The sequence below is a fragment of the Antennarius striatus genome, chromosome 13 (genome assembly GCF_040054535.1).
Source record: "Antennarius striatus isolate MH-2024 chromosome 13, ASM4005453v1, whole genome shotgun sequence".
Lineage (NCBI taxonomy): Eukaryota > Metazoa > Chordata > Actinopteri > Lophiiformes > Antennariidae > Antennarius > Antennarius striatus.
Genome location: NC_090788.1, coordinates 9,197,610 through 9,211,962, shown reverse-complemented (window position 1 = coordinate 9,211,962; position 14,353 = coordinate 9,197,610). Strand labels below are relative to the sequence as shown.

Sequence of the window (14,353 nt, the reverse complement as noted above, 5' to 3'; positions counted from 1 at the left end):
TATTATTTTCAAAAATATTTTCTCAGAATTACGAACTGTTACTTCACATCTTTTCCAGTCTTTTTTCCACATCACAACCAGCAGATATCTAACACTTGATATACAGTATATGTATTTTATTATGAAGGACAAATCCAAAGGTAGCTTTAATTAATAAGTAATTTATCTGTATTCATCATCACACATACACTTCCACAAGCTCAAGTTAAAAAAAACAACAACACATCTTTTGGATTTCCCTACAATCCATCATCAAGGCAAAAACAGCTTGTGAGAGGAGGCTGGAAGCTAAAAATAGCATCAATGATGAAAGCAGAGACACTGTGTTCTCCCAGAAAGAGTTATGAATGTCACACTGTGCCTAATTCAAGCCACACCAGTGACCCTAAATCAAATTTCCAAGTCACAGGTTTTAGTCATATTTTCCAATACTGACGAAGCAAACATTACTTTTATGACAAGATGATGCTTGGGACAAGCAAGTTTCTCTCCACACCTTTAGCAGTACCTGGTAACTTAAAAAGTAATTATTATTAATTAAATTAGATGAAATTAATAATAATTACTACTAATAATAATAACGAAACTATAATTTAAAAAAATTTAAGCATCTCATTTTGGTCCTAAATATCTTTTACATTTACGCTTGAGAATTGTATCTGGTCTCACCCCAGAGGGCTGCACAAAGGATCTCAGAGTTGAACCTCTTCTTGTACTTGCGGATCTCAGGCGTGTCGTTTGGTGGACGTGTGTTAGTGGGGTTGACATTCACCATGGATCCTTTCCTCACCTCCATTTTCAGCTGTTCAAACCTAGAGCCTAGATATGAAGGCAGCAAAGAAAGACTTCAATGACGAGGAAAGTAAAAACACAAAACTGTGCAAGGTTTAGAAATAGAAAGAAAACTCCCAAACAACCTTGAGTTTGATTTAAAAGATTGCGAATGTTTTAGCAATTATCTGCGTTCCCCTTGTTTGATGTTCAGATGTTCCTGCATGTGTGAAAGTCCTCACCAGTGACAGACATGTTGTCCTCTGTGCCTCCTGGCGTCTGGTACATGCCCAGATCCACAAAAGTGGTAAAGGAAGACTTGCCAGATGCTTTAACCAAACCTCTGGACTGATACTGGTGGAAAGAAGAAAGGGTACAGGTGGTTTATTGTTCTTTATATACATTTCAATGGTGTAGAAATTTTTTGAAAAACACAAAACAAAAAAAACCCCAACATTTTCTGTCTATGTGGCATAAAAATAGTGATTCTCATGTCTATATTTTTGATGATGACCCACTAAAGGCTGAAATGACTGACACAAAACTGTACAGGGACTCTTTGACTGGAATGATGGCACACAGGAACACCTAAATATAAACCAGGAATTTAGGACTGTTATACTTGGCATCAGTAAAACTCACATCATAAACAGAGTCCTTCCCCGGGGAGGAGTGAGTGGCTGAATCGGTGGGGGAGTGGGAGGGCTGGACCACATCTGGCAAGTTAGTGTACCCATTATGGCTTCTCTTCTCTGGTGTCTTTGAGATGAAGAGAAATATAAACACAATCGTCCATGTATTACATACATCAGACACAGTCTTGATTGAGGCTGATCTACTGAACCCATTAGCAGGACATGATTTCTGTGGCTAAAACACCACAGACCAATCTGGACTGGAACGTAGTTGTGTCTTTTACATCACTGACATTCCTCTGTTGATGTTCAAACAGCAGATTTATGTCCTGCTCTCTTTCACCACTGTCATTAAAGATGAAACTATTTCAGGGGAGTGGATACCTACTAAAACCTGTAAGGCTAAATTTTACATTTCCCGTAGGAGTGGGTGTGTGCATGCTTGTCTGTGTCTCTGTGTGGCTCTGCGGTGCACTGGTGTTGTGTTCGGAGTTTCCCCCTGCCTCACGCCCTCAGTCAGCTGGGATAGGCTCCAACTCCCCGCAACAGTGGATGAAGCGGTAGACAATGAATGAATGGTGCAAACAGAAAAAAAATCTACCTGCAACATTTCTCTAAATTTATATCATACACGCAACTCATGCTTTTAAAGCATGATCTCTATGATAGACTGAATGAATAAATGAATTCAGTAAATTTGCACAACAAGAAAAGATCCATCTCTTGAGCACCCTCAGTATTAAATGAGAAGTGTCTCATTTGCAAAGCATGTGCTCGTGATAACATTTAATTGTAGACTCGGGTTTGTAACGTAAATGTAGGACAGTCACTGTTTTAATGTGATGCACCTGAATTTCTGCGCATCGGGGATACAGGTTGGAAGACAGCATCTTTATAATGTGAAACAACCATGTTTTTTGTATTTACTGTATAATGTGTACTTATATAAAATATATTAGTAATGCCACTAATGCTACAGTAATTCATAACTCTTTCCTTGATATGCAGTAATGTTGTACGGCACAAAGATTCCACACCCATTTTCAAAACATAGACTGCCACACATAGCGGTGGTGATATTTGTCACTTTCAAGTGATTGTGAGTCACCTGCAAGATGTATGACGTCTGCTACTGAATTCTATCACTGCCTTTCCAAAAATATGAAGAACCAGGGTAAGGGGTTTTGGCATCACGTTAAATCCTTTCAAAGTGGTGGATAAAGAGAAAAAAGGTGGAGAAGGCCCCCCCAATCTTCAGGATAAATGCCATCAGTACACAGTTTATACAGCTGCTGCTTGTAAAATCCCTTCATGTAATTTCTGAAGGGTAAATGAATAAAGAAGCCACGACCATTTGTCATTATATTTTGTCTATGGAGGACTTTGCACTGATTTTTCTGCTTCCTCCCCAGTGTTTGTGTTCTTTTGATTGAAAAAAGTGGAACCTCAAGTCTTCATCGGTACTTTACATTCAACTTTTCTGCATTAAAAGGTGCCGTGGAACTTAGCCCAAGGAAAATTCATGTTCTCATCACTCGGTCAGTCAGGTGTGAAAATAAATCAAAATGGGGGAGATGTTCCTGTTGTGCTGCTTTGTAAACCTCCCTGGCATCGATATCTCTATTGAGTCACAATCCATTGTAAACATCATTACAAACACAGACGACTCACCCTCTGCACCAGCATGGTCTGATCCCCATAGCCTCCCGCCTCCTCTCCTTCTCCCCCCTCGCCTTCATCTTCATGAACCACCATGGTGTTGACTGAGTCCGTGTCTGCATCCCTGTGGCTGAGATCACAGAGGACATGACGTCACGGATGACGTACACCAAAATAAGCAGAACATTGATGAGGGATTGAAGTTAAACTTTACAATTTTATATAGTAATTAATTTTAAAATTAAGTCAAAGTTTTAAGCTATATGCTCTGTAAGCTATTAGTATTAGATTACCGATCTGTGGGGCTTTCTTCCTCCTCTGCTCCCTCACCACTCTCGCTCTCCTCGCTGCTCTCACTACTCTCTGAAGAGGAGGAGTAATCATTGGCCTTGACTGGGGGCCTTGGCTGCTCCTCAGCACGCTCCTTGGCAAAAAGTCCATGATCCTATGCAAAAATACACCAGATTACTTCAAGAACACTTTCAAAAATGTATCTTTTGAGAAGTGCTCAAAGAAACAACAACAAACAACTGAATATTTAAGACAATGTAAACACTTCTGAGACTAAGGAGAGCATCAGATGGATGGGGTCTTAAAAACAACACTGTCAGCATTCAGAGCCTGATTAACGAGTTTCTGTCACGGCTTGTTTTGCGTTACTATTCGGGTTCACATGACAACGGAAGAATGAAAACATGTTAAAATATGCCTGAATATGTCATTCAAATACAAAATATGATTTACTCAACAAAACAACACAAATGCTGCATGCAACATGTTCTACACACTGAATGCAGATACATCATGAAGTCATGCATGAACACTAAGCATTACAAAATACACAAAAGTACTAACCTCCCCTATAGCTCTCTTGTAACTCTGCATTTTAAGGTAAAATAAACAAACAGGGCTTTGAGAGGAGAATCACGAAGGGTAATAGCAACAGTGTGAAATAATAGAAGTGCAAAGGAGCAGCCAGGTGACTGGCATACATTGAATTAATCTCCTTTTAGTGAATGTACTGAGCAGGTAACTTTCTATTAAATCAATAAATCCAAGTTAGTACTTTTCTTTACTGCTTCCTATACGTGACAAATATATGTGCTGCATGTAGTAATCCTGCAATGTCACAACTAGTAACTTAAGTTAAGGAAAAGGGGAACACACCACATATATTTTGTTTTGGAAAGAACCACTTACAGCAGGGCGCCCAGGGCGGGAGGACGTGCGAGACTCCCCTGGCTTGTGACGACTGTCATGGGAGAGAATGGGAGACTCCATTTTGGAGGAACCTGCAAATAGAAAAGTAGTGTGCAGTTATAATTCTAAACCAGACCAACTGCAAACATTTCCTACAGAGAAGAGCATAGGGAGCCAGGGACTCACTGAGGATGCGATGCCTCTCTAGGGAACCAGTCTGGGGCAGACTGGATATGATGCTCATGCTGTCTCCCCTTTCCCAGCGATCATTGCGGCTGAGATCTGGATTGCTGCCATCAGGACACAAATAAGTTATCTCCAGGAGTCACTAAAACCTACCTCGTTTAAAAGGTGCTGATCAAACAAATCGTTTGGCTCTTTTCAGTACCTGGCTCTTACTGGGTGCCTTATGCCAGAGGCCAGGTTGGTGTTGAGAGCAGTGGCAATGGATGCTGTCCTCTGGGGAATCTGATGACGACAAGTCAGTCATTCGTCAGAGGTTTGCAAACTTAGTTTTTTTGTGTAAGTGCAAACTGAGGTCTGTTTTGTGTTTGTTCACACAGTGCAGAGTCAGAAGGTTCCACCTTAGGTGGGAGTTCCACATCCGGCAGTCGGATCCAAGGTCCGCGATCTTCTCTCATTTGGTGCACCTGTGGCGCTGGGGTTTCAGAAGTGGGGTCTGAGTTTTGACGAACCAGCTCTCTAGAGTGGATTGGACGGGGTGTGGGGGCAAGAGAAGGATCCTGGGTGGGGAAGGCGGACATAGTCTTAGTGGGCTGGTCACAGAGAGACTGGGAGCGAGGAACCGGAGCAGCATAAGGCTTCAGTGGAACCAAGTGAGCCATCTGGAACTACAGGCAGAGGGGGAGCAGCCGAGTAGAAGGAGGAAGCCAAGGCGGTTGGAGAAGCAGGTGGAGAATAGTGCAAGGTCATGTTGATGATCCGAGGTGATTTTGCAAGTGTTTTTAAGTGATCACAGACAATTAAGGAGGGGAGGGAGGGAAAAGAAGAGGCAAAAATAAGAGCAGACACAAGTAAAGGTAAAGCAGCTGAAGAATCAGGGGCAGAAAAGCAGAAGCAGACGTATCCTATGTTGTTGTTACAGAAGGTTTTCCTCCACTGAACTTGCACCACCCACCTTTCCCTGTCCACCTTGGGGTTCAACAGGCCTTTGCATTGGCGGGGTTTGAGCAGACTGGGCAGCTCCTGATTGGCTGATTGAGTCAGAGCGCGACTGAATGGCAGTGTCCGAGACAGTGGTGCAGATCTTGGGGGAACCCTGCCTATTGAGCTTACTTCGCTCCTCCACCTATAACAAATAAGGATGTCAGATGAGGCCAGTGTAAAGCCATTTGTGATGTGTTACAGTTCAGATGTAGGTTACACGACTACCTCACGGGCCCAGGTTGGTTTGTTGTTTGGCTCCAGATTTTTGTTATAGTGGTAAAGCTGAGGCTTCTTATCTTGCTGCTGTTTCTGTAAAGACACCAGGTATGCATGCTCCTGCTGCAGCTGCCTCTGCAGCCGCTCAGACTGACGCTGCTCCTCCAACTGCTTGCGCTTATATTCCTAAAAAACAAATCAGAGTTAAACAGTTGCTTCCTCATACTAGACAATATGCATGTCAGACGAGTCAAAATGCATCTGAAAAACACAGTTGAGCTGCACAGACAACACAGATAGAGGTTTTGACATATATAGCTGACCAGTGTCGATTTCATTCATTAAAATAGGAAATGTTCTTAGTGGATTTCATCATCTCCTGTGTGTTTTTATTTTTAGTGCAGCAGTCAATCACCAACCCACACCAAAATGTCTGTAGCTAAAACTTTGTGTTGCTGCATTCTTGATGGACACTGACAGTGAAGTTGGATGACTTGTGTTTTCATTGTGAGTTGTAGGAATGTCTCCCAGCCATGTGAAGGCCACAGTGTTCCAAAAGGAACGAGACATCCCAGAGAAAAAACATTCTCATTCACTGGAGATCAGACATTCAAAAGCAAATACATGTTTTAATTACTACTCTAATTGACAACATATTCACTAATAATATTGAAAATAATACAGTAAACGGACTATTAATCAATGATATCAGTGACCACCTACCAGTTTTTACAATTTATAATAACAACCAGCAGAGAAATCACCCAGAGGAGAGACTAAAATACAGGCGAGTGAGGACAGAGGAAACTATGAATACATTAAAGAATGACTTATGGGCACAAAATTGGGAGAATTTATATAATGAAAAAGACATTGATAGTGCATAGGAAACTTTTATAAAAAATATTCACATCATTATATAATAAAAATAGTCAAATAAAGCAATGTGTCAGAAATCAAAAGTACAAAGATCGACCATGGTTCACAAAGGGATCACAAAATGCCTGCAAAAAGAAAAACACACTACAGTATATAGAGAGTTCATTAAAAAACAAAAGAGGCAGAAAATAAATACAAAAAACAAAAAGAAAGTTAATATTATAAGGGTATGTAGAAAGGAATATTACAGCAAAATATTATGTAATTACAAAGACAACATTAAAGGAATGTGGGACATATTAAACAGTATTATTAAAAATGGTACTAAACATCAGAGCTACCCTCTATATTTTGTTGAAAATAACACGAAGATGGATAATATGGATGATGTTGTCAACAGTTTTAACAGTTTTTTTGTAAACGTTGGACCAAAAATGGCAGATGAAATCCCAGATCCATGTTTAGATGAGAAGCGGAGTGACAACCTTATAGAAAGGAATCCCAGTTCAATGTTCCTCACAGCAGTGGAAGGAAATGAAATAATAGATATTGTAAATAAATGTAAAAGTAAAACATCCACGGATTTAAATGAAATTGATATGAAAGTTGTAAAAAACTTCATTAAGGGGATTTCGGAACAACTAACATATATCTGCAACTTATCATTCCAGACTGGTAAATTTCCTAACAGCATGAAAATAGCTAAAGTTGTACCGCTGTATAAAACTGGGGATAGACACCACTTCACAAATTACAGGCCTGTTACCTTGCTTCCACAATTCTCCAAAAATTGTTCAATAACAGACTAGATAAATTCATAAATAAACATAAATTACTCTCTCATAGTAAGTATGGGTTTAGAGCAAACAGTTCAACATCACCAGCATTAATAGAATTGAGGAGATCACCAATGCCATTGATCATAAACTGCACTCTGTTGGAATATTCATAGATCTCAAAAAAGCATTTGACACAATCAATCATGACATTTTAATCAATAAACTTGAGAGGTATGGGATCAGGGGGTTAGCACTGCACTGGGTGAAAAGCTATCCGAGCAACAGGAAACAATTTGTGAAGGTGGGTGAATGTTCATCGTCATGCTTGGACATTGCTTGTGGCGTTCCCCAGGGGTCAGTGTTGGGTCCTAAACTGTTTATTCTTTATATAAATGATATATGCAAAGTTCAAAGGTATTAAAACTAGTATTATTTGCAGCATTTTTTGTACTGGGGGGAATTATACAAACTAATGGGGAGGGTCACTGATGAAATACGCAAATTAAAAATGTGGTTTGACGGGAACAAATTATCATTAAATCTAAGTAAGACCAAATTCAAGATATTCAGCAACTGCAATAAGAACATTCACGCACATGTACAGATAGATGGGGTGGATATTGTAAGGGTATATGAAAATAAGTTTCTAGGGGTGATAATAGATGAGAGGATTAACTGGAAAGCTCATATAAAACACATAAAAAGCAAATCATCAAGAATCATTTCAGTTCTGAGCAAAGCCAAACACATTCTGGACCACAGGTCACTCCACATTCTCTCATTTTACCATATTTACATTACTGTGCAGAGGTCTGGGGCAACACTTATAATAGTACAATAAATTCATTATCCAAATTACAGAAAAGAGCCATAAGAATAATTAATAATGCCGGTTATAGAGATCACACAAACCCACTATTCTTAAAATCCAAAATATTAAAACTCACTGACATTATTCATTTTCAAACAGCACAACTGATGTACAAAAATACATAATACACTTCCTGGTAATATTCAAAAAATGTTTTTCAATAGAGAAAGGAATTATCATCTAAGGGGAGCACAACTTAAAACATCAGAGGGCACTTACAACATTGAAAAGTTTTTGTGTTTCTGTTTGTGGAGTGAAGGTGTGGAACAGGTTGGGTGTGGAGCTCAAGCAATGTCCAAGCATGATCCAGTATAAAAAGCGCTACAAGCACATGGTTTTCACTGGGTACAGGGAGAGGGAAGGGGTCTAACAATCAGGTGTTTTTTATTAATTCTATTTGTAACTTTTCTGTTTATTCTCTTTTCTCGTATATATGTTTAGTACTTTATTTTTTTGTACTATGCACTCTATTATTATAAGTAGGGCATTCATGTCAATGGAGAAGTGAAGAAGGGGTAGGATTAACTAAGCATATGCTTCATCCTACTCCTTTTCGGGCATGTTTTGTATGTTATTAGTATTATTGTTGTCTTGATTATTGTTATTCTGCGCACATGTTCGAAATAAAAAGCATTCATTCATTCATTTGAACAATCAGTCTTTCAGAGGAACCTTCACTGATCTTCATTGTAAGATTTTTTGTGAGTTTGAGAAAGACATACAGCTCCAGTACATAAAAGATATACAGTAATCCCTTGCTTGTTCGCACTTCATGATGCACGGCTTCACAACATCGCAGATTTTTAGTACGCGATAATGTACTTGCATGCTATTGGCTAACAGCATCCGGAAGTGCGCTGCGCTAAGGAGACTCACGGAAGGCAGCGCACTTCCGTGAACCACCAAAGTGCTTGAAACAGACAAGAGTGTGGGAAAAGGTAATACAGATTAAAGGTGGTTAAATATCAGTATTGGGAAGGTTCATCAACTTCTCCTTTTGGCTTTTCCCTTCAGGGGTCGCCACAGCGAATCAGTTGCCTCCATCTAACCCTGTCTTCTGCATCCTCTTCTCTCACACCAACTATCTTCATGCCCTCTTTCACTACATCCATAAACCTCCTCTTTGGTCTTCCTCTAGGCCTCCTGCCTGGCAGTTCATATCTCAGCATCCTTCTACCAATATATTCACTATCTCTCCTCTGGACATGTCCAAACCATCTCAGTCTGGCCTCTCTGACTTTATCTCCAAAACCTCTAACATGTGCTGTCCCTCTGATGTACTCATTCCTGATTCTATCCATCCTGGTCACTCCCAAAGAGAAACTCAGTATCTTCATCTCTGCTACCTCCAGCTCTGTCTCCTGTCTTTTCCTCAGTGACACTGAGGAAAAGACCAAATTACATCACTGGTCTCACCAGTCTTGTACACCTTTCCTTTCATTTTAGCTGAAACTCTATCACACATCATACCTGACACTTTTCTCCACCTGTACCATCCTGCCTGTAAACACTTCTTCACTCTCCAATGTTCTGGACTGTTGACCCTAAGTACTTAAAATCCTCCACCTTCTTGAGAGTTCACAAACGTTTACATTACCGTAAATAATAAAATATTTTTTTGCAATATTGTGGAATTTTGTTTTTCTCAGGTGGAGCTGGAACGCATTAACTCCAAGTAACAAGGAATTACTGTATCCAACTTTAAGAAATAAAACAACTTGAGAATACATCACAAGACACATTTGTTTCCACATTTTCTACCATTCAGCAATTAACTACTGCATTTTTATGAGAGATTATGGAATATCAATATCTATAATGAAGGATATTATTGATGTAAAAGAACAAAACAATATCATTGCTGATATAAATTGCTGATCTTAAATGAGTGACCTCATTAAAATGCAATATTTCACAAATGAAAAATAAGGCCAGAGAAAATGTCAATAAAAATTTCAAACTATTTCTGTTCGTAGAGAGTTAAGCTTGAATACACAGCTCCCCCGGCTAGCCATTAGCTGGGGAGAGTTTATTACAATTTGGAATATAGAACATAATTTTTACAAATCTGCAGCAGTCACAAAATATATATGTAACTGTCATTTTTTGTATCAACTGTGGTTTCTTTAATATACATTTCAAAGGATCTTAAAAAAAAGTGCTTCACAGCACTCGCCTTGTATGTCTGCTGCAAATACTACCGCTGTTAATCATTAATCACAGAATTGAAACCCAGAACTATTCCAGGACGGTGCCCTGTGACTAAGCATGGGTCGTTATGAAACTACAGGGATTACGTGCATGTTTCTCAGGAGGGATAGACAGTGTTATGGCCGCCTCCTCCATACAGTAGTGAGAATAAGCTCGCTGTAAAACTGGGAGAAACAGTATATCTTGATCCAAATAAAACAAACGCTCAATCAAAGATCCAAATCCGCTTTTATTTTTAATTCAGCAGAGCTGAATCTGTGAAAGTATTCATCATGGTAGACTTTTATTCAAATTAAAAGAACAACCCCAAACAAGAAATGATGGAGCAGTGAGGATTATTTACCATAAGCAGTGCCTGCTCCTGAAGCAGCTGCTGCTGAAGGATTTCTAACTGTCGCTGCTCTTCTTCTAACTTATGTCTGATGAACTCCTGTGGAAAGGTAAGAGGCAGAAATGTTTTGCATTACGGTGGAGGGTAAAGGAAGTAAAGTGCAAGGGGAGGGTTGGCAGACAGCATTCACGGAATGTCATTCCGGTAAACAACAGAAACTGTCTAGTCCTGACAAAAATAAATAAATGTGGCTCTAAGACAAAATTTTCCAGACTAAACATGAACCTTCCCTCCTTAGAAGGTAAAACATGACATCACTGTGTAAAATCACTCACAGACTGAGAAATTTCTCTGACCTGAGAATAATCAAAAATTTCAGGAGGACATTGAGATCATAAATTACCATACTGACTTAAAATCAGCATTCGTCATTACAGGTGCTGTGATGCTGGAGTGTTTTGTAACTGAGGGTAAACTGGAAACGGCACAAGAGACGCAAAGAGCTCACCCACAGAAAACTCATCTGTGAATAAATACACTAATTTAGACTCTTGCTGCTATGGCAACCTACTCATGGAATTTCACCACTGGAGCAACTTGCACAGTGTTGCCAGTGGGCACACCCCCACTCGACTCTGATTGGTTGATGGCAGCCCCTAGTCTCTTGTGGTTGGTTACCTGCTCCCTCTCAGCCAACCTTCGGTCTTCCTCCCTCCTCATATCGTCGAGTCTCCGATGGGGACCTTTTTCCTGCTGCCTCACCATCTCTCGCTCCTTTCTCTGTTGCTGGGAGGGAAGGGTGACAGGAAAAACAGCAATGAGCTCAGAGGCTATGTTTGTACAGGAGCATTTAAGAAGGAAAGCCAACTTATACGTGAAGCCTTTCCCTCACATATAAGGGAGAGGGAGGAGGAAATAAAACACAAGCTGTGAGTCATTCACAAACATACTGTACATACGTAGATACTGAATCCAAATAAATTTTCAAACAGTTTTGATTCAAACTCACACTGACCAAAACTGTTCACTATTCCTTTGGAAGACGTTGAAATAAACAGTTTGGTCTGTTAGTGTCACAAAACCCTCAGAGCTCTTACTCGATTACAGTTGGCACTGTACAGTTGAACAGACGAGCCACAGAAGATAGAGGTGGAGATGAGGATGAATGCCGAAAATGGAAGAGTTAAATTTTACAGAATTATAATCCTTATTAATAACGCACAATAATGTTAGAATTTTAAGGTTAACCAAAACCCTATGTAAATTGTAACGTGTGTTTAATCTATGTGGTTACATAATTAATGACTATCAACCAATCACTGCAGGGATTACAACGAGGTCTTTTTTTTATGACTATTTATCATTGATATAGAGTTTACAAAAAATGCACAAACAAAATGTCAAAACAAGCCCTGTTGCTTTTGTCACGATGGTGACATGATACACATTCAGGAATCTCACCGTCGACAATCCATTCCATTCCATAAAAATGATTTGCAATTACGGTTTGGCGCAGAATATACACAATGAACAAAGCTCCATGAAGATTTTAGATAGAGTGCATTGTTTGGGAAGAATGGTTGTACATGAAGATAATTGAAAAAATAAACTAATACCATTTCAGTGGTCCATGTAATCTTTACTGTACGTGTCTGTAAGAAGCTTTATAAGAAAAGTTCTGAAGAATGCTAAATGAATATCTTTGATTTACTTAAAGGAAGTTGGATATATTGAAAAATACATTTATTTGGTTTCTTGACCAACTGTTGGGTAGAAACATGAATTTAAGTCTCATGTCTTTGTGCGAAATATTATACAAGAGCCTGAAAGGAGTAGCTTCAAACAGAAAACAATGGGGGACGATGAGCTTGATTATCCTCATTATCAAAACATGAACCTAGCATTAGCTCTTCTGATATGATATACAGAAACAGAAAAGAAATTGTTTACTGTACTTATAGGTAGAGTTTTGGGGGCTTTTACTATTTCTATCAGGATATAGTGGTTGTCAAGAAGCAGCTCAACCAGAGAAGTTTCAGGAAGTTTTGAAAGGTCAAGAATAACTATTTCCTATTGCTTCCAGCCTTCATGTCTAAATCCTTAAAATTTCGGAAATTTGCACGTTGATAATACCTCTTCAAGTCGTCGACGCTGTTCCTTCTGTTCTTCGATGCGTTTCTGTCGATCATGCAACAGTTGCCTCTTGTGTTCCTCAGGGTCTCTGCGCTGAGCAGCCAGTTGGGCTTGCTGCCTCTTGTGTGCTTCTGAGCGCTCTTTGTTTTCCTGCTGCAGACGCTGGAAGTCCCGCCTCAGGGTGGACTCACCGGGAACATTGAGGATGGAACTGATGACCAAATTGAAGAAGTGAGGAAGAGAGGTATCGGGAGTAACCATACGCACTGAGAAGACAAGTTCAGGATTCATACTACTTGGACAGAGATGATAATCTGCCTTTACCTTGACTCTCTGTCATCTCCTCGGTTTTCATCCTCTTCATCACTACCACTGTACTCATACTCTGTCTCCTCTGGAAAAAACAAATACAGTAAGAGAAGTCATACATCCTAACCCAAATATTAAACTAGTCCAAAGTCGCTTTAATAGATTATTGTCCATGTAGAGATAAGGTCGGCTGGATCACACCGCTTACCTTTCTCGCCTCTTTTCTTGCGTGTGCGGTCAATATGGTCTTTGAGTTGGATTCGGACCTGACGCTCGGTGGGCTGGTCGCGGATGAACGAGTGCTTGAGCAGCTGCTCTGTGGACGGTCGGCTGGGATACGTCTTAACGAGACAGGCCTCGATAAAGTCAATGAATTTCTTGGACCTGTGAGGAACGGGGAGGTTAGAGGATGATGAACTAGCAAGGAAGAGTGGGAGGGTGGTGAGGCATGAATGATTGGAAGGAGAGTTGCTGACCAGAATCCTGATCCAACAACAATGAGAGTTTCAAGTTGGACAAGGTTTGTCTTTTAACGCCTCTCTAGAATGTCCTAGGAAGGAAATGGATGCATAACTTTTGATGTTAAGTGTCAACTAAAGCGTTTTTCTTCACACTCAGTCAAACGAAAAAAAATTTTTTCATGAATTTTACTAATTTTACAATTCAGTTCATTTAATCACGTAGTTCATGCTACCTGTAGGTTAGCAAAACAGGGCAACAGAACAGTTGTCTTCCTGCATCCATCCCGTCCTTTGTTTTTGCATTTTCATTTGTATTTGTATGAGCCACACAATATTGACTGAAGGCTTCTTAATTACATCCCGCATCAAAGCGGTGATGTATTGTCAGTGTTCGTGTGTTCGTTTGTCCACCAAATATTTTCGCAAACGTTGCAGATAGAAAGATGAAACAAAAAGCACATTACTCTGGCGGCAAAGGGGATAAAAATTAAGATGACCTTGACCTTGAGAAAACTAGGTCAAGGTCAAATTTCAACTTTTGTACACTCAGGAAACAGATAAGAGAAAGACGAGGGAGAAGGCCAGTGTAAGACCACAGATCAAAACTAACGCTTTGATCTACCTATGCACTAGCTTTGATCAAATGTCTTACTCACACTGGCCTTCTCCATATGCATTAGTCTATGCACTAGTCAGATACTACTTTCATGGTACCCTGACCTACCTTGAAA

At 39.8% G+C, this 14,353-nt stretch overlaps 1 protein-coding gene across 3 annotated transcripts in view; it reads right to left on the bottom strand.

Moving 5' to 3' along the window:
* Positions 1–14,353, bottom strand: part of mink1 (misshapen-like kinase 1) — a 37,374-nt gene that overhangs the window by 6,824 nt on the left and 16,197 nt on the right. For 2 of the 3 annotated variants that reach the window (XM_068330773.1, XM_068330775.1), the window contains exons 9-24: positions 13,370–13,545; positions 13,177–13,246; positions 12,853–13,063; positions 11,398–11,505; positions 10,732–10,818; positions 5,658–5,834; positions 5,404–5,574; positions 4,850–5,116; positions 4,654–4,733; positions 4,452–4,555; positions 4,266–4,357; positions 3,359–3,510; positions 3,078–3,195; positions 1,414–1,530; positions 1,014–1,125; positions 670–819 (exon numbers count right to left, since the gene is read on the bottom strand). In XM_068330773.1, coding sequence (XP_068186874.1) covers positions 670–819; positions 1,014–1,125; positions 1,414–1,530; positions 3,078–3,195; positions 3,359–3,510; positions 4,266–4,357; positions 4,452–4,555; positions 4,654–4,733; positions 4,850–5,116; positions 5,404–5,574; positions 5,658–5,834; positions 10,732–10,818; positions 11,398–11,505; positions 12,853–13,063; positions 13,177–13,246; positions 13,370–13,545 — 2,192 coding nt within the window. The remainder of the gene's footprint in view (positions 1–669; positions 820–1,013; positions 1,126–1,413; positions 1,531–3,077; positions 3,196–3,358; positions 3,511–4,265; positions 4,358–4,451; positions 4,556–4,653; positions 4,734–4,849; positions 5,117–5,403; positions 5,575–5,657; positions 5,835–10,731; positions 10,819–11,397; positions 11,506–12,852; positions 13,064–13,176; positions 13,247–13,369; positions 13,546–14,353) is intronic. The other variant, XM_068330774.1, reaches the window with a different exon arrangement.